The sequence below is a fragment of the Pyrus communis genome, chromosome 6, assembly GCF_041283825.1.
Source record: "Pyrus communis isolate YQ-2024b chromosome 6, ASM4128382v1, whole genome shotgun sequence".
Taxonomy (NCBI): domain Eukaryota; kingdom Viridiplantae; phylum Streptophyta; class Magnoliopsida; order Rosales; family Rosaceae; genus Pyrus; species Pyrus communis.
Window position 1 is genome coordinate 5,095,307 of NC_142570.1, and position 20,276 is coordinate 5,115,582.

At 36.4% G+C, this 20,276-nt stretch overlaps 2 protein-coding genes and 1 pseudogene across 52 annotated transcripts in view; all 3 read left to right on the top strand.

Moving 5' to 3' along the window:
• The first annotated feature begins 488 nt into the window (after positions 1–488).
• LOC137710568 (zinc finger CCCH domain-containing protein 67) lies at positions 489–5,097 on the top strand. The gene is made up of 6 exons (XM_068449634.2): positions 489–1,225; positions 1,518–1,583; positions 2,113–2,232; positions 2,392–2,667; positions 4,247–4,519; positions 4,728–5,097. Exons 1-6 carry the CDS (start codon positions 566–568, stop codon positions 4,938–4,940), a joined length of 1,608 nt encoding a protein of 535 aa, XP_068305735.2. The 5' UTR covers positions 489–565; the 3' UTR covers positions 4,941–5,097.
• A 371-nt stretch (positions 5,098–5,468) lies between these two features.
• Positions 5,469–20,276, top strand: part of LOC137710392 (uncharacterized) — a 29,415-nt gene continuing 14,607 nt past the window's right edge. For 4 of the 50 annotated variants that reach the window (XR_015963450.1, XM_088695541.1, XM_088695537.1 and 1 more), the window contains exons 1-11: positions 5,590–6,416; positions 6,828–6,899; positions 7,348–7,446; positions 7,962–8,030; positions 8,575–8,643; positions 9,178–9,246; positions 9,790–9,855; positions 10,377–10,448; positions 10,975–11,043; positions 11,585–11,653; positions 12,189–12,257. Coding sequence is in view for 48 of the 50 variants with exons in the window: in XM_088695541.1 (XP_088551667.1) it covers positions 5,922–6,416; positions 6,828–6,899; positions 7,348–7,446; positions 7,962–8,030; positions 8,575–8,643; positions 9,178–9,246; positions 9,790–9,855; positions 10,377–10,448; positions 10,975–11,043; positions 11,585–11,653; positions 12,189–12,257 (1,218 nt within the window). In the remaining 2 variants the exon portion in view is untranslated. Of the gene's footprint in view, positions 6,417–6,827; positions 6,900–7,347; positions 7,447–7,961; positions 8,031–8,574; positions 8,644–9,177; positions 9,247–9,789; positions 9,856–10,376; positions 10,449–10,974; positions 11,044–11,584; positions 11,654–12,188; positions 12,258–20,276 lie in introns of all 50 variants that reach the window. The other 46 variants (XM_088695522.1, XM_088695532.1, XM_088695538.1 and 43 more) reach the window with 39 other exon arrangements.
• Positions 15,150–18,946, top strand: LOC148696152 (uncharacterized; annotated as a pseudogene). Its single transcript, XR_015963452.1, has 2 exons — positions 15,150–15,520; positions 16,060–18,946. The product of XR_015963452.1 is annotated as an uncharacterized LOC148696152 (transcript).

Below are 20,276 nucleotides of genomic sequence, written 5' to 3' on the forward strand. Positions count from 1 at the left end.
TATGCTGTAGAATTTTCTATTTTATTTATATTATAATATGTGTATTATTTTCTTTATTTGCATAACAAGGCCTTTTCTACGAGTGAAAATTGTCTGTTTTTCGTTTTTTAATCATGTACTTGTTAGCTCTGAATACTTAAAATTATGGATCAAATCACATAACACAAATAAGATATCAGTTATACACCACCAAGTCATATTGTGCTAATTTATATAACAGGAGTATATTGACACTTTGACGACCGTGCTGATTATACAATACTAAGTAAAAAAAACTTACGCACATCTTTGTGTATTGGCATAAGAAGCCACAATACCAATATATGCCAATATTATGTAAATTTCTCTCAAATAAAAATAATCAACCATATTATTCGTTATTATTATAATACGTCAATTATTCTGTATGCACATTAAAAACTTATTAAAAAAAAGAAAGAAAAAAAAATCCTCCAAAAGCGTTTTTCACGCACGGACCAACTCCATTTTTACGTCCCTCTCGGTCAAAGATAGTCAGTTCATTTTCATATCTGAAAAATTTAGGGTTTTGAAATGTGGAGGGAGAATGGCACTCTCTGAAGCAACATCTGTTGTTCCCCCAAATCCCGAAACCCCCAGCACCAACCACGCTCATTCCGACCAGGGGTCTCTGCCTTCCTCCCCGGATCCCGATCCCACACCATCTGATCTAGATCATGCGGTCCTCGATGAGCTTCAGAAACTGGATTTGAAAGAGCCGGTGGAGGAGGGGGATGGAGAACCTGATGAGTTGCAGAAGCTGGATTCGACAGAGAAGGTGGAGGAGGACGGAGTTGGTGAGTTGCAGAAGGTGGATTTGAAGGAGGAGGAGGACGGAGCTGGTGAGTTGCAGAAGGTGGATTTGAAGGAGGAGGAGAGCGGGGAGGGAGTGGAAGAAGAAGAGAAGAGTTCCGGTGAGAGAGAGGTTGAGATTTTAAACGGAGAGGAAAATGAGAGGCAGAGTGAGCAGAGTTGTCATAGCGACGGAGGAGGCGGAGGAGAAGGATGGGGAGGAAATCAGGGGTGGGAGGAGGATGGAGGTGAGGTGGAGGAGAAGAAGGCGGAGGAAACTCAGGAAAGTAACAGAAGGTATCAGTACCCGGTGAGGCCGGAAGCTGAAGACTGTTCGTATTATCTAAAGACCGGGTCTTGCAAATTTGGATCCAATTGCAAGTTTAATCACCCTGTTAGTAGGAAAACCAACCAGGTATGCCTCTTTTCTTTCGATTATTTAGTTGAAAGATTGGATTTTTTTGTTTATATTTGCTCAGCCTCTGTTAGTTTCAGCTGAAATTCTGCAGCAAAGCCATTTATGTGTTTGCATTTGTACGGTTGTAGCTGAAAATGGTGTTCTTTTTGTTTACATACATTTTCAATGAGATTTTGCGTTAAAGGATGGTGATGGCGAACTCTGAGTGGCTTAGACTGTATGATTAGAACATTTCTGCTATTGGTTCTCACTTTCGGTTTACTGGTGTTTTGATTTGTTCATATTGAAGGTGCCTAGGGAAAGGGTCAAGGATAAGGATGAGTTGGCAGAGAATCCAAGCCAGACGGAATGCAAGGTTATTATTGTTGTGATTCTCTGAAATTTTTATAATTGAAGTTATGGTTTTTACTGAAATTATTTGATCAAAATGTCACAAATCAGTATATTATGTTTTAGTTCGTGTATTTGTTATCCTGGTGGTCATTGTTATGATGATGGGTTTTTTTCTGAGTCCGTTTGTCTAAAATATTAGGTTGGCATGCATAACCGAATAAAAAAGCTAAAATCTTCTATCTTGTAGCTAGTACTGAATCCTGAAATCTTGAACTTTATTTGCCTATATTGTATGGGGAGGCAAGTGATCTGTTTTTATCAAATTATAGCAAGTTGGTAACTGGTTAGCAAATCTCCACCGGATGGGTTTTCATCAAATTGTATGCTTTTTTCACAACGTTCTCTTGTTTCGTTTATAAAGTAATTACAAATATGCTTTCAGATGTCAGTAACAGTTCTTCCCTTTGTGCCTTATATTCAAATATCTGCAATGTGTATGGTGGTGGACTGGTAACAGTTTCATGATGTTACAACACTTGAGCTTGTTGCAGTATTACTTGAGGTCAGGGGGATGCAAGTATGGGACAGATTGCAGATACAGCCACAGCAAATTGAAACCTTCTGTAGCTCCAGTTCTTGAGCTTAATTTTTTAGGCCTGCCAATTCGACCGGTATACACTTTATACCTAAATTTCTAAGTTTTGAGAAATTAATATGTAATCACCATTTTCAAGGTTTTATCTTAGCTTTTTATTTTTTATTTTTGGTTTTATAAAGCTATTATCATGTCTTGGTCGGTTTCTGTGAATATTTATGTTTACTTATTACAGGGTGAGAGAGAGTGCCCCTACTATATGCGAAATGGCTCCTGCAAGTATGCATCAAACTGCAGGTTTAACCACCCTGATCCTACAGCTATAGGAGGATCTGATCGCCCATCTGGATTTGGCAAAGATGGTCCTGCATTGTTACAAGTTGCATCACAATCAACAGTGGCACCGTGGTCTGCACCACGGCCATTGAATGAGGCTCCAATTTACACACCAATGATGATTCCACCACCTCAAGGGGTTTCTTCTCAAAATTCAGAATGGAATGGTTATCGGGTACTTTTACTTAGCACTCCTTTTTTATAGTCTCGTGTTTGAATAACTGTGATCACTTTGGTTTACTAGTTAACAGTTTATGAGGGATAACAGATCAAGATCTTTTTGTATGTTTAACTTTCTTATACTTTTTGGCCATGCTTTTTATTCATTTTTGGCTCATAAATCTAATAAGGGTTTTTATCTCAAATGATCCTGAAATTGACCCATCCCATCAAGATGGTCCCTGAAATTGAAAATCGATCAATGTAGTCCCTGAAATTGTGTGTCTCAAATCAATATGGTCCTTCCGTCACAATTTTGTTAAAAAATTCTGTTATGTGCTGATGTGGCACATAACTGGGTCCCATCAATCTAATTAAATATTATTGTGTGAATATAAAAATATTTAAATAATAGAAAACAAGTTTTTAGTGTTATATAATTAAAAATTTAAAAATGAAAAAGAAAAAAGAAGAAGATGATGAAGTAAATGAATAAATTGGGATTCAAGCTTCAAGCTTGTAGCTTTCTGGCTGCTTGTTCGTGCTGGATTCGATTGAAATGGAAAAATATTATTTAATTTTCTATAATTTCTAATAGGGTTGAATTGTGTGGCTTCAAATTGGCTCGGTTTTGAGGCGTTCGCTGGTATGGGATTGGGTAGTTTATGGAATCCCAAGTTTTCCAAGATTGTTTTTCCTTCTTCGTTCTATCTTTCTGTTTATGTTTTTTTTGACTCGAAGATCTACGAAGAGCTTTGCCTGTTGGATTGGCCAATCATTTGATGAACAAGCAGAAGCTTGTCGCAATATAAGAATGGCTTCTTTTACTTTAGCTCGTTTCAGACTCCCACTCAGAAAGCAACGACGATTCGCACCTCCGTGTCACCTTCCTGAAATCCATTCTCGAATCACTCCAGGACGTGGACTCGACCTAGCCCGACTAGACCCGGACCCGGTTCCAGCTCGACCACACTGGCATCTACAAGGAAATTGTCCACTGCGGTTACATGTGCGACAGGACAGAGTGGTGTGGGGTGGGGTGGGACTGTAGTGATTGGTCGAGTGGGACGGGAAGAAGAAGAATTGTTCATCTTTTTCTTCTTTTTTCTTTTTCATTTTTAGATTTTTAATTATATAAAACTAAAACTTGTTTTCTATTATTTAAATATTTTTATATTCACATGGTAATATTTAATTAGATTTGTGGGACCCGGTCATGTGTCACATCAACACATAACATAATTTTTAAAGGAATTTAGGCGGAAGGACCACATTGATTTGAGACATCCAATTTCAGGGACTACATTGATTGATTTTCAATTTCAGGGACCATCTTGATGGGGTGGGTTAATTTCAAGGACCATTTGTGATAAAAACCCAACTAATAATTTGCTCATGGACAGATGCTATGAATTTTATCCTATAACCAGGACTTAAAGTTCCAAATAGTTTGACAAATTGCTGTCTGCAATAGTTGTAGTAATTTGTTTAGTTGATATTCCTGCGTACGAAGCTTGTTAATTGGCATCCGTATTAGTTTCTGATATCCCTAATATTAATTGTCATGCTAATTGTTTTTCTGTTTGCACCTTTAGGCTCCACCATTTATACCAGAAAGGAGCATGCCTGCACGTCCACTATATATGATGAACAACTCAGTGACTGAAACCAACGTCTACAAACAATATCCACACCAGAATCAAGTTGAAGAGTTCCCAGAAAGACCTGGCCAACCTGATTGCAGTTATTTCTTAAGAACGGGAGATTGCAAGTTTAAATCTAATTGCAAATATCACCATCCAAAAACTCAGACCGCCGTAGCCCCCCTATTCACTGAACTCAGTGACAAAGGCCTACCGTTGAGACCAGTAAGCTCTTCTTTTGACCGTGTTTGGTAATGAGTTCCTGATTTCGGAATATGACCTTAGAAAGGGTTTTTTTTTCACTTTGTTCCTGAATCATAAAGATTATTGACTAATTGTTGTCTCCCCTTCCCTCGATGATGAGGGCGTCTGTTTGATTACATATTACATGATTGCATGTCATTGATCACACAAAATTTGTTTCAAAATCCAGGATCAGAACATTTGCACACATTACAGTCGCTTTGGCATTTGCAAATTTGGGCCAGCTTGTAAATTTGACCACCCGACACGTATATCATCTTCAACTACATCTGGTCCTGATCATCAACTTCCTTTCGGTGACTGGGCGACTACTAATGGGGTGGGAATAGCTGGGAGCAGACGTGGAACTGATGGTACAAGTCAGCCGCAGCCCGTGCAATAAGTTATGCATGAATGCTTTCCTAGAGCACAGGATTCGCATCACCGAGGACATGTGTAATCTCTCTTTCGGTAAATTTAATCTTAGAAATGTATCAAACCTTTTCACGCGGATGACACGAACTTTTTAGTTGTGAATGAAACGTGTAAATGATTTCTTATCCATGTCACTTCACCGGAAAAAACAAGTTTAGTTGGGGAATATCCTTTCAATTTCGTCGTCGTTGCCTATTCCCCGAGCATCTTCAAATGGCTTGGTTGTTGATGTCACTCCATGAATTTCTGCTGGCATCTTCTGTTGTGTGTCGAACTTGTTGCGGCGTTTGCGTTATCTGTTTCATGTAACATTGATTAAACTTGCATATAAAACACCAGTGAAAAAGACGAACCCATAGTACAAAATAACATGTTTGTAGGTCACAGCACCAGAGGGGACCTGTGAAGTTAACGGTGAACTCAGGTCATATAAGTCAATGAATACGTCAATTGAGGTTATATTAGTCAACTTTTGCCCTAAAATAAAAACCAAGGATAATCAAAATGATAGAGTAAGTGGTGTATTCAGTTGAGATTTTGAAATATTTTGAAAGTTATAAAATAGCTCAAAGTTTATTGGTTTATGATTCAGTTGGGATTTTGATACATTTTGAAAGTTGTAAAGTAGCTCAAAGCTTTGTCCGTTCATAATTCCGTCGTATAGAAGTATGAGTTGTTTAGGACCGTATAGACACTGTAGCCAGCGCATCCAAGTACATGAGTATCCGCTTTTCCAAAGAAGCTTTGGAGTCGAAAAGCAATCCAAACATGCCTCTGCTAGTAAAAGCCGACGACTGTGATTTAACCAGTCAAAACCCAGTTTCTACAAATAATCAACCAACTAAAACTCAATTTAATCCGTAATGATAATGTAGCTGCTAGTTGCAGGTTCAGAGCAAACCCAGCAACCCAGTTTCAGCCGCCGTCCCCGCCAGCACAAAAACTACCAATGTTGCCAACGGGTGTTCAGCAACCGGTGTCATTTACAGAGTTGGTCGAAATTTATAGGTACTATCGATCCGGACTGCAATCGGAGCTCCTTGAAGGCGTCGCCGTTCCCCTAAATCCCATTAACAACAACCCCGTCGATGGTCAAGGTGGTCATCCACAGTCTATTCCGTCTCCTGCGCCGTCCGATCTCGATCCTGAAATAGTTGATTTGATTCGGACACTCGATCCCGCCGTGATCGAATGGATTAGGAATCCCGACCCTGCCTTTCTCGATGAGATTCGGAAGAGTCGGGAATTGAGGTTGAAGGAAAAGGAGGAAAAAGAAGAAGGCAAGGAGAGAGAGACTCAAGAGGAAACTGAGAAGGAGAGAGAGAGCGAAAAGAGCGAAAGCGGCAGCGGGGGAGGAGGGAATGAGAACGGTGGTGAGGTGGTGAAGGAGGTTGTTGAGCAGAGTAGCACAAGTAAGCGCTCTCGGAGAAGGCAAAAAAGGCTGGTATATCACTCGTCTTTCGCATTTAGCAATTGCATATGTATGTTTAGGGTTGAAAGATTGAGGCTTTTCGTGTTTTCCGGCCTCACCTCTCATTGTTTGAGCTGAGAAATGCATGTATGCATGTGTTATAGTATAAAGAATGTGTTAATCGGCTAGTTTATTATGCCGTGACGATGATGTTTGTCAGCGGGATTGACCCGAAATGGAGACGCATCATATTTGTTAAAGATGAAGATTTTCTTTCACATGCATCTTTGTAGTGAAATTTGTACGTGAAAAATGGGGACTTTGGGCCTGCATTTAGTGTTTGAGACAGTAATGCATCTGGCCTTGTATGATTGCATTAAGTATTTGTGTTGTTGGTGCTCACTTTGTGCTTCTTGGTGTTTTGAACTATATCATATTTATTAGATTGAGCTGTCCAAGGACAAGGCAATGCAGGGGGAAGAGTTGGCAGAGAAGCAAGACCAGACCGAAAGCAAGGTTATTATCTATCCGAATTCCGAAGTTCTGGTTTTCACAGCAAGTACTTGGTTTTCATGTTTTACATCATTAAGTTTGTTTTGCTTTGCATATTTGGTTTCAAATAGTATCTTCACTTTTTGTATATAGCATTTGCATGTGTGTTTATGGTTGAAAGACAGACATTTCATGTTTTCTAGGCTCCAGCTCTCATTGTTTCAGCTGAGAAATGCATGCATGCATATGTTATAGTGTAAAGTATATGTTAATTGGTTAGTTTATTGTGCTGCCGTTGACTCGAAATGGAGGCATTTATCAGAATTGTTAGAGATGAAGTTTTTCTTTCACATTCATCTTTATGGTGAAATTTGTCCACGAAACATCAGGACTTTGGATTAACAAAAAAAATTGGGACTTTGGGCCTGCATTTAGTGTTTGAAACGTTAATGCATCTGGCCTTGTATGATAGCAGGAAATGTTTGTTGGTGACTTTGTGTTGAAGGTGTCTAAGGACAAGGCAAAGCCAAGGGAAGAGTTGGCAGAAAAGCAAGACCAGACTGAAAGCAAGGTTATTATCTATTTGAGGTTATGATTTGACAGCAAATTGCTTGGTTTTCATGTTTTCTGTCATTATGTTTGTTTTTACTCTGCATATTTGGTTTCAAGTAGTATCTTAACTTTTTGTATTTAGCATTTGCATATGCATGTTTATGGTTGGAAGATTGAGACTTTCCGTGTTTTCCCGGCCTTAGCTTTCATTGTTTCAGTTGAGAAATGAATGCATGCATATGTTATAGTCAGTTCGTTTAATATGCTGCGATGATGATCTTTGTTAGCAGAATTGACTTGAAATGTAGGCACATATCATATTTGTTAGAGGTGATGTTTTCTTTCATGTGCATATTTGTTCTGAAATTTGTACGTTAAAAATGGGGACTTTGAATTAACAAAAAAAAATGGGGACTTTGGGTATGCATTTAGCGTTTGAGACTTTAATGCATATGGCCTTGTATGATTGCAGGAAATATTTGTATTTTTTTTGTGCTCACTTTGTGTTTCTTGGTGTTTTATCATATTTATCAGGAGGTGTCTAAGGACAAGGCAAAGCAGCGGGAAGAGTTGGTGGAGAAGCAATTCCAGACCGAAAGCAAGGTTAATATCAATCCGAAGTTCTGGTTTTTAACTTTTTGCTGCAACTACTTGGTTTTCCTGCTTTACATCATTAAGATTGTTTTACTTTGCATATTTGGTGTCATGTACTATCTTAACATTTTGTATTTAGCATTTGCATATGTATGTTTATGGTTGAAAGATTGAGACTATTCGTGTTTACCCAGCCTCAGCTCTGATTGGTTCAGCTAAGAAATGCATTTACGCATCTGTTATAGCGAAAAGAATGTGTTAATCGGTTCGTTTATTATGCCACGATGATGATTTTTCCAGCGGCATTGACTCAAAATGGAGGCGCATATCATATTTTTTGGAGATGATATTTCTCTTTCACATGCATCTTCATGGTGAAGTTTGTACATGAAAAGATTGGGATTTTTGATAAACAAAAAAAATTGAGACTTTGAGCCCGCATTTAGTGTTTGAGACATTAATGCATCCGGCCTTGTATGATTGCAGGAAATATTTGTGTTGTTGATGCTCACTTTGTGTTTCTTGGTGTTTTGAACTTTATCAAATTTATTAGAAGGTGTCAAAGGACAAGGCAAAGCAGAGGGAAGAGTTGGCAGTGAAGCAAGACCAGACCGAAAGCAAGGTTATTATCTATCCATAGTTCTGGTTTTCAATGCAACTGCTTTTAATGTTTTGCATCATTAAGTTTGTTTTACTTTGCATATATGATTTCAAGTAGTATCTTAACTTTTTGTATTTAGCATTTTCATATGTATGTTTATTGTTGAAAGATTGAGACTTTTCTTGTTTTCCCGACTTCAGCTCTCATTGTTTCAACTGAGAAATGCATGTATGCATGTGTTATGGTGTAAAGAATGTTATAACCGGTTAGTTTATTAAGCTGCGATCATGATCTTTGTCAGCAGAATTGACTTGAAATGGAGGCACATGTCATATTTGTTAGAGATGATGTTTCATTCATAATTTCATATGCATCTTTTTGGTGAAAATTGTATGTGAAAATTTGGGACTTTGGAATAACAAAAAAATTTGGACTTTGGGCCACGATTTAGTATTTGAGATTTAATACATTTGGCCTTTATGATTGCGCGAAATATTTATTTTGTTGATGCTCCCCTTGTGTTTCTTGGTGTTTTGAACTTTATCCGTTTAATAGAAGATGTCTAAGGAGAAAGCAAAGCAGAGGGAAGAGTTTGCAGAGAACCAAGACCAGACCGAAATCAAGGTTATTATCTATCCGAAGTTCTTTTTTACTGCAACTGCTTGGTTTTCATGTTTTACATCATTAAGTTTGTTTTACTTTGCTTATATGGTTTCAAGTAGTATCTTAACTTTGTGCATTTAGCACTTGCATATGTATGTTTATGGTTGAAAAATTGAGACTTATTCGTGTTTTCCCGCCCTCAGCTCTCATTGTTTTAGCTGAGGAATGCATGAATGCATGTGTTATAGTGTAAAGAATGTGTTAATTGGTTAGTTTATTATGCACCGATTGATGATATTTGTCAGCAGGAATTGACTCAAAATGGAGGCACATATCATATTTGTAGAGATGATGTTTTTCATTCACATGCAACTTTTTTCGTGAAATTTGTACATGAAAAATTTGGACTTTGGATTAACAAAAAGAATCGGGACTTTGGGCCTGCATTTAGCGTTTGAGACATTAATGCTTATGGCCTTCTATGATTGCATAAATTATTTGTGTTTTTGGTGTGCATTTTGTGTTTCTTGGTATTTTGAACTTTATCATATTTTTTGGACGAAGGTGTCTAAGGACAAGGCAAAGCAGACGGAAGAGTTGGCAGAGAAGCAAGACCAGACTGAAAGCAAGGTCATTATCTATCCAAAGTTCTGGTTTTGAACTTTTTACTGCAATTGCTTGGTTTTCATGTTTACATCATTAAGTTTGTTTTACTTTGCATATTTGGTTTCAAGTAGTATCTTAACTTTTTGTATTTAGCATTTGCATATATTTGTTTATGGTTGAAGGATTGAGACTTTTCATGTTTAGCTCTCTTTGTTTCGTGCTTTAGCTGAAAAATGCGTGTATGCATGTGTTATAGTGTAAAGAATGTGTTAATCGGTTAGTTTATTATGTCGTGATGATGATCTTTGTCAGTGGAATTGACTCAAAAAATCGAAATGGAGGCACTTATCATATTGGTTAGAGATGACATTTTCTTTCACATGCATCTTTGTGGTGAAATTTGTACTTGAAAAATCAGTACTTTGGGTCTGCATTTAGCGTTTTAGACATTAATGCATATGGCCTTTTATGATTGTAGGAAATATTTGTATTGTTGGTGCTCACTTTGTGTTTCTTGCTGTTTTGAACTTTATCATATTTATTAGAAGAAGGTGTCTAAGGACGAGGCAAAGCAGAGGGGAGAGTTGGCAGAGAAGCAAGGCCAGACCAAAAACAAGGTTATTATCTATCCGAAGTTCTGGTTTTGAACTTTTTACTGCAATTGCTTGGTTTTCATGTTTACATCATTAAGTTTGTTTTACTTTGCATATTTGGTTTCAAGTAGTATCTTAACTTTTTGTATTTAGCATTTGCATATATTTGTTTATGGTTGAAGGATTGAGACTTTTCATGTTTAGCTCTCTTTGTTTCGTGCTTTAGCTGAAAAATGCGTGTATGCATGTGTTATAGTGTAAAGAATGTGTTAATCGGTTAGTTTATTATGTCGTGATGATGATCTTTGTCAGTGGAATTGACTCGAAATGAAGCACTTGTCATATTTGTTAGAGATGGTGCTTTTCTTTCACATGCATCTTTGTGGTGAAATTTGTACGTGAAAATTGGTACTTCGGATTAACTGAAAAATCGCGACTTTGGACCTGCATTTAATGTTTGAAACATTAATGCATTGACTGGATGAAATATTTGTGTTGGTGGTGCTCACTTTGTGTTTCTTGGTGTTTTCAACTTTATCATATTGTTTAGAAGGTGTTTAAGGACAGTGCAAAGCAGAGGGGAGAGTTGGCAGAGAAGCAAGGCCAGACCAAAAACAAGGTTATTATCTATCCGAAGTTCTGGTTTTGAACTTTTTACTGCAATTGCTTGGTTTTCATGTTTACATCATTAAGTTTGTTTTACTTTGCATATTTGGTTTCAAGTAGTATCTTAACTTTTTGTATTTAGCATTTGCATATGTTTGTTTATGGTTGAAGGATTGAGACTTTTCGTGTTTAGCTCTCTTTGTTTCGTGCTTTAGCTGAATAATGCATGTATGCATGTGTTAATAGTGTAAAGAATGTGTTAATCGGTTAGTTTATTATGTCGTGATGATGATCTTTGTCAGTGGAATTGACTCGAAATGAAGCACTTGTCATATTTGTTAGAGATGATGTTTTTTCTTTTTCACATGCATCTTTGTGGTGAAATTTGTATGTGAAAATTGGTACTTAAGATTAACTGAAAAATCACGACTTTGGACCTGCATTTAATGTTTGAAACATTAATGCATCTGGCCTTGTATGACTGGATGAAATATTTTTGTTGTTGGTGCTCACCTTGTGTTTCTTGGTGTTTTCAACTTTATCATCTTGTTTAGAAGGTGTTTAAGGACAATGCAAAGCAGAGGGAAGAGTTGGCAGAGAAGCAAGGCCAGACCAAAAACAAGGTTATTATCTATCCAAAGTTCTGGTTTTGAACTTTTTACTGCAATTGCTTGGTTTTCATGTTTACATCATTAAGTTTGTTTTACTTTGCATATTTGGTTTCAAGTAGTATCTTAACTTTTTGTATTTAGCATTTGCATATGTATGTTTATGGTTGAAGGATTGAGACTTTTCGTGTTTAGCTCTCTTTGTTTCGTGCTTTAGCTGAAAAATGCATGTATGCATGTGTTATAGTGTAAAGAATGTGTTAATTGGTTAGTTTATTATGCCGTGATGATGATCTGTCAGTGGAATTGACTCGAAATGAAGCAACTGTCATATTTGTTAGAGATGATGTTTTTGTTTAACATGCATCTTTGTGGTGAAATTTGTTCGTGAAAATTGGTACTTCGGATTAACTGAAAAATGGCAACTTTGGACCTGCATTTAGTGTTTGAAACATTAATGCATCTGGCCTTGTATGACTGGATGAAGTATTTGTGTTGTTGGTGCTCACTTTGTGTTTCTTGGTGTTTTCAACTTTATCATATTGTTTAGAAGGTGTCTAAGGACAAGGCAAAGCAAAGGGGAGAGTTGGCAGAGAAGCAAGGCCAGACCAAAAACAAGGTTATTATCTATCCGAAGTTCTGGTTTTGAACTTTTTACTGCAATTGCTTGGTTTTCATGTTTACATCATTAAGTTTATTTTACTTTGCATATTTGGTTTCAAGTAGTGTCTTAACTTTTTGTACTTAGCATTTGCATATGCATGTTTATGGTTGAAAGATTGAGACTTTTGGTGTTTATCTCTCTTTGTTTGATGCTTTAGCAGAAAAATGCATGTATGCATGTGTTATAGTGTAAAGAATGTGAATCGGTTAATTTATTATGCCGTGATGATGATCTTTGTCAGTGGAATTGACTCGAAATGAAGCACTAGTCATATTTGTTAGAGATGATGTTTTTCTTTCACATGCATCTCTGTGGTGAAATTTGTACGTGAATATTGGTACTTCGGATTAACTGAAAAATGGTGACTTTGGACCTGCATTTAGTGTTTGGAACATTAATGCATCGGGCCTTGTACGACTGGATGAAATATTTGTGTTGTTGGTGCTCACTTTGTGTTTCTTGGTGTTTTCAACTATATTATATTTGTTTAGATGGTGTCTACGGACATGGCAAAGCAGAGTGAAGAGTTGACAGAGAAGCAAGACCAGACCGGAAGCAAGATTATTATCTGTCCGAAGTTCTGGTTTTGAACTTCAATTGCTTGGTTTTCATGCCTTACATCCTTAAGTTTTCTTTTACTTTTCATATTTGGTCTCACGTAGTATCTTAACTCTTTCTGTTTTGAGTGACGATGGGGCTTCTCATATGGTTTATCTGAAAGCTAGTAGGTTAGCATGCACAACTGAACATGATCAACTCATAGGCGACGTATCTTAAACCTTTTATCTTGTAGCTAACTATAGAACGATGAGGGTCTTGAACGTGATCAACTTATAGTCAATGTGTTTTCATGACAATTTTATGGTGTTACATTACAATCACATATTCCTTTTTATACAGGATTACAATTAATTTTTAAATTGTGAATGACATTTCTTTCCCTTTGTAGCCTACTATTCAAATCTGTGCAATGTGCATGGCGGCCTAGTAACAGTTTCATGATGTTAATATAACACTTGAGCTTGTTGCAGTATTGCCCAGGACAATGTAAAGGGGAACCCTCTGTAGCTCCAGCTCTGGAACTTAACTTTTTGGGCCTGCCAATTCGTCCGGTATAAACTCTCGGTTTGATCTGCAAAAATATGAGGAATGAATATCTAAGATTTTGTCTTTGCTATTTTCTTAGTCTGTTGGAGCTACTATCAAGTGTCCATGTATTCGCTGAATAATTATTTTAACGTATTACAGGGGATGGCAGATTGTTTGCACTATATGCAAACTGGCACTTGCAGGTATGAAAACAGCTGCTTGTTTAATCACCCTGATCCTACACCTTTAGAAGAATCTCGCCCACAATCCACTTATGAATCTCATGGGATTCATTCCGAAACTGCAGAATGGAATGATGTCATCACTCCGGTATTATAGTCTTGTGTTTATTTACCTCTCATGATTTTGATGTACGAATTACCATTTTTTTAGGGATAATAGTCGGATTTTTCGTGTTTTGACTTCTTTCTTTTCCTTCTCATGCCCTTTGAACGTCTGGAAGTAGAGCTGGGACTGATGCTACAATTCCGCAACAGCATGAGTTATAAGTTTTGCATGAAACGCCAGCTAGAGGAGTTAATCGTTTTGTTATTTTTAACTTGGAAATGTTCAAACCTTGTCACCCAGCTGCCAGCGGTCTTTCGGATGTAAGAACTTAATTGAAGCCGGAAAATGTAAATCATTTCGTAGTTGAAGTGATTTTACTAGAATATACAGGTTAAATTTGGGGAGTATCCTCTCAACTTTGCTTTGTGGTTATGGTGTCTTCCCAATAATCTTTGATTTGCTTGTTGGATAATCCTACCTACAGAAGTGATTGTGTTAACTATTGACCTCCAAACCAAACAAACCCCAACAAAGGGGTAGAATTGCTGGACGAACTCAAACATTTTGTTTTTTGAACCAAGTTAGTGTCTACATAGAGATTATTTGATCCTCTCATCGCGAAGAATAATTCGACGGGACAAAAAGATTTGATGATCCTCGACGACAAAGAGCAAAACAAACGAGAGTGCCCGAAGAATTTATGAGGTTTGACAAAAAAAAAACTGGTGTATGTGCCTCCTCCTGAAGTGAATTTGTCAACCCTTCTCATTTGATGTGTAGAATTAGACTTGATAATTTGCTATTTTAAGATATGGTGAAGTAAGAAATGAAGGTCGTTGTGAATGATTCTTCATCTGGGGACGGGATTAGAAGGGATAAGTTACAAGAGATGTTGGTATCCTACCATTTTGTGGGGGGTTGAAAATGATATGTTTTCTTCACTCTGCACTTCATCTTCTACCTTTTAATTTGGACAAAACTTCTTTGTTTCTTCCGTCCTTCAACATGCTTGAATTTACTGTGTTACCAAATCAAATCCAATCTTAGGCACCAAGTGAGCTCTCGGACTTGGGGAGTGGGATGATCAGATTGATACAAGGTAAGGTCCTGTAACAAGCCAGAAGCAACTGCTGCAAACCTAAATAAAGTGACATACTTGTGCCCAATTATTTAACTGAGAACCGCACAATACACACACACACACACACACACACACATACATACATACATACATATATATATATAGACAGACATAGGGGAATATGAGCATGAGTATGAGTATGAATATGTGCCTTACCTTGTAACAAGCCAGAAGCAACTGCTGCAAACCTAAATAAAGTGACATACTTGTGCCCAATTATTTAACTGAGAACCGAACAATACACACACACACACACACACACACACATATACATACATACATACAAACATATATATATATATATATATATATATATAGACAGACATAGGGGAATATGAGCATGAGTATGAGTATGAATATGTGGATTAAGTTATTTGATTCAAGATTAAATATGAAGTCCTTATTGGGAGTGGATTTGTAATCCATGTCATGCTGAAACACTGTGTGTTGAATTGGTTGTCTACATGGATTTTAACAGGGGAATCCTTTGTAGGAATTGGCTAGGATTATGATATACATACATACATACATATATATATATATATAAAGTGGCCTTTGCTCTCACAGTTACCGTGCTCTATTCTTTTGAAATAAGACCTATTATTAGTAAAGAGCAAACTAATTACTGAAGAGAGAAGAAGGTGCACTTCTGGTTTGCTGCAGAAACAAGTCATGGCAGGCTCTTCGAATTCATCTACAGGTAATGTGTTTGTTATATGTTCAAAGGTTTATGAACGTGGTTTTGTGTTTGAAGTTCTGTGATTCATATTATATGTTTATGGGAATATGTTTATGTTAACATGTGGTATCAGAGCCTAGACTACATGCTATGAATTCAGTCTTGAAATTGAGTGGTTCGTAAGTTAAAAAAAAAAAAAAAAAAAAAAAAAGAAAAAAAAGAAAAAAAGATCCAAATTAGTTCAAGGAAATTTAACATTATGTGATATTATTGATTGAAGTTTCTTTGTAAAGGACTAACTACTCGCAATTAAGATTACTATTATCTTCATATCTTGCAAAATTCTCATCTGCAGCATGCATGAGACACTTGAGAACTGTCTATTGTTGCATATCTTATTGTGATCTTCTAAGTTCTCGATGAATTAGTCATTCTATGTATGATTGTCAACTATGTGTTGATAAGTCTGTATGTATGAATCATTGATGTAAGTTTTGATGTGCGAACTGCAAAAGGAAATCAGGAACCTAGTTGGTTCATGATTGTGATTTCATCTGCAGTGTCTGCAATATCCTTGAAGACTTTGAACTTGGCAAATATCCCAATTATCATTGGAGGGAGTAGCTACAGAAAATGGAGGAGAGAAATTGGATTATTATTGACAATCAATGAGTATGACGTTGTCATTGATACTCCAATACCAATGATCACATATCAGAGTACTAGAGCTGAGAAGACTGATCATGGAAGGTGGACAAGAGCTGACAAAGTGGCACTTTCTATCCTGGAGAGTGGTATGACTGATACAGTTCGTGGAGGCATTAAGAAACATGATTTAGCAACTAATTACTTGAAGGCTATTGAGAAAAAAATTCAAAGAGTCACAGAAAGCAGAGATCAGCCAATATATGTCACTGCTAACAACTTACAAAATTGATAATTCTGGTTCAATCATGGACCATAGTATGAAAATGATTGACGCTGCAAAGAAGTTGAATTCAATGGATGTTAGCATTGGAGAAAAGCAGTTGGTTTTCATGATTCTTCAAGCTCTCCCATTCAAGTACTCTCAACTAAAGGTGTCTTATAATAATACACATGACAAGAGTTGGGATGTAGATGAGTTAATTGCACAGTGTGTTCAAGAAGAGACTTGCCAAAGGCAATAAAAAGGCAGAGGTTGTGAACTTTGTGCAAGGAGGAAAAGGGAAGAAATCATACAATGCTGGAAATAATTCAGGTAAGAACTTCAAGAACTCTAGGAATTCTGATAAGACTGGTATTTCTGCTAAAATATTTGAATCTTCCAAAGGGTCTAATAATCTTAAACCTAAAGTTAAGCTTAAGTGTTTTTTTTTCTTGCAAAACTCGAGGTCATTTAAGAAAAGATTGTGAATCATTTAAGGACTATTTGAAAGCTAATGGGAAATAAATAGTTAATGTATGTGTAGAGTCGAACTTAATTGAGATTCCTTTTAACTTATGATGGTTTGATACTGACGGCATAGTTCACATAACTAACTCACTGCATGGTTTTGAAAAACAAAAGGATGCTAGTTTTAACTATTTTAATGTTTTGTGGGGGAAGGGACAAATGTTACAGTTAAAGTTGTTGGAACAATTAGGTTAAAACTAAATTCTAGTTTTATTTTGCAATTGAATGATGTGCTTTATGTTCCAAAGATGAGAAGAAATTTGATCTCAGCCTCTAAACTTGTGAAAAATGGTTTTTCCTTCCTAGGTGATGATGAATGTTTACAACTTTTTCAAAAGAACTATCTTAATTCCACTTTTGGGACTGCTAGCTTAGTTGAAAACTTATGGCAGTTGGAGTGTAGTGTGGTCTGTAATGAACATCATGCACTAAATACAAGCATTAAGAGAATGTTAAACATTGACACTTCTTACATTCTTTGGCACAAGAGATTAGGTCATATATCAAAAGAATCACTAAACTATCAAAAGCAAACTTGATTCATTCACTTGATTTCGAAACTACAACTAAATGTGTGGCTTGTTTCAAAGGAAAGCTAACTAATTTTCGAAATTTTGAAGCCAAAAGAAGTAAAAATTTACTTGAGATTATTCACACTGGTGTTTGTGGTCCTTTCCCAACTAAAACAATTTGTGGAAATGGTTACTTTGTTAATTTCATTGATGATTTTTCGGTTATACATTTTTAATGAGTGAAAAGTCATATGTTCTTAAAATGTTTCACAATCTTTAAGACTGAGGTAGAAAAGCAGTTAAACAAATCCTATTGTTAGATTGGATAGGGGTGGATAATATTTTGGCAGGTACACAGAGTTTGGACAACAAAAGGGTCATTTTGCACTCTACCCTGAATAACAAGGAATTGTGGCTCAATACACAACTCCTGGCACACCACAACAAATGGAGTATCAAAAAGAAGAAACGGGACATTGATTGGCATGGTGAGAAGCATGAAGTTAAGGTCTAAGTTGCCTAGTTTCTTATGGGGTGAGACTCTGAAGACTGCTACCTATATACTAAATCGAGTCCCTAGCAAATTAGTATCAACCACTCCTTTTGAAGTCTAGTATGGTAGAATGCCAAGTTTTGGTCACTTCCATATTTGGGGATGTAAGGTAAAGGCTAGGTTCTATAATTCGGAGGAAAGGAAACTAGATCTAAGGACTAAGTCTTGTTATTTCATAGGTTACTTAGAAAAATCAAAGGGGTTTAAGTTCTATTGTGCACAGGCTCACACCAGAATCAAGGAAACCCATAATGCAAGGTTTTTCGAAGATCAAGATGTCTCAGATTTTACCGTTGAGAACTTTATATTTGAGGAACTTGAACAGCCATCAATTGAAGGATCTTCAAGTGAACATTGCCCAATTTTAGGGTGCTTTCAAGCCAATGATCAACACATTGAGTCTGATCATTCTAATGAAATAGTTGAAGTGATGGAGCAACAAGAAGTAACTGAAATCAGGCATGAATCGAGTCAGCAAGCTATTGAATTGGTTGATAATGCTTCAACAAGTTGCACAACAAATTGACAATATTCAAGTTCAACTTGAAATCAGAAGATCCACAAGAACTAGGGTTGGGTTCGTTTGGCAAACCGTGCCAAATTCCTTGTGCCCCTACCAGCCACATATACATAATTACTGAAAATTAGTTTACCGCTAGCCAACTATCTTCTTGCAGTTGCCAAAAATCTATTCAGCCAAAATTATTGGCTGGTTCGGTTGGTAAATGGCACAACTGATGGTTTCCACTTCTTCCTCGCTATCTTTCAGTTCCAATGGCTTATTTTGATTTTCAAATTGGCGTGGTTGTTCGGTTGCATTGTGTGGTTCATTTTGGGTTAATCCATGTTGTGCACCAACGGTTGATGGGCTAAACTCCATCATCCTAAACATAAGCAACGCATATACATTCAAAATCATATATATGTACGTGTATATATAGTATCAGTAATCATCATGCTATCAATTTTGTTAACAATATTTTCTATATTTATTATGGCATGAATCATATACATATACATATATTTTTTAAATCCTAAAACTAAGGAGTCAGCAGTCAAGCATGTAAAAAATACCTAAAATATCTAAATAGACAAAAAAAAAAAATATATATATATATATATATATATATATATATATATATATATATTGGTAGGTATGACATACCACTGCCATACAAAATTAATTACCAAAGTCATGCCATTAATTGTCGGTTCCGCAAAATGCCAACCGATTATGAAAAAATACCAAAACTATACCATACCATTATGAGCCGACCGGTATGGTTCGGTCGGTAAATCGGTTTATGGAAAAAGTTTCCACCCCTAACAAAAACAAGAAAACCTGCAATTACAAGTGATTTTTTTTGTTATCTTCAAGAAACTGACTATAACATTGGAGACATTGATGATCTAATAACTTATTCATAGGCCATAAAGAGTTCACAGTCAAGTTTGCGGAACAATGCAATGAAGGAGGAGCTGGACTCAATGTACAAGAATCAGGTTTGGGTGTTAGTGGAGCCAATGACTAGTCTATAGGGTGTAAATGGGTGTACAAGACTAGGAGGGATGCACATGAACAAATTGAGAGGTATAAAGCTCTGTTGGTTGCTAAAGGGTTTGCTCAAAGAGAAGGTATTGACTATAATGATACATTTTCACTAGTGTCTTCCAAAGATTCAATGCGAATTATTATGGCAATCACTGCCCACTTTGATCTTGAGTTACATCAGATGGACGTAAAAACAGCATTCCTCAATGGTGATCTTCAAGAAGACATTTACATAGTACAACCCCCTGGATTTATTGAAAGAGGGAAGGAGAATATGGTCTGTAAATTAAAGAAATCAATCTATGGTCTCAAGTAAGCTTCCAAACAATGATACTTAAAGTTTGATCAAGTGGTTACATCTAATGATTTTGTTAAGAACAAACTCGATGATTGCAAGTTTAATCACCCTGTTAGAATGAAAACCAACCAGGTATACCTCTTTTATTTCGAGTGGCTTAGACTGTATGATTAGAACATTTTTGCTATTAGTTCTTATTAAGAGCTCCACACCATTAGTTAGATGATTAGTTAAAATGATTGTATAAGTCAGTAATATAGTTAGTAAGTTTATTAGTATTTGATTAGAGTAATTAGGCTTTTTCTTATAAAAATAAAATTATGTAATCTTTCTTTGAGATTTTGAAGCATTTTAAGAGTTATAAAATAGCTCAAAGCTTTATCAGTTTATGATTTAATTGAGATTTTGAAACATTTTGAAAGTTGTA

What these genes read in the sequence shown, in the direction of transcription:
- LOC137710568 (XM_068449634.2), top strand. Translation starts at nt 566, where the DNA reads ATGGCACTCTCTGAAGCAACATCTGTTGTTCCCCCAAATCCCGAAACC. An exon ending in TAGGCCTGCCAATTCGACCG is followed by an intron (nt 2,233 to 2,391) that starts GTATACACTTTA and finishes TACTTATTACAG; the next exon opens with GGTGAGAGAGAGTGCCCCTA. An exon ending in AAGGCCTACCGTTGAGACCA is followed by an intron (nt 4,520 to 4,727) that starts GTAAGCTCTTCT and finishes TTCAAAATCCAG; the next exon opens with GATCAGAACATTTGCACACA.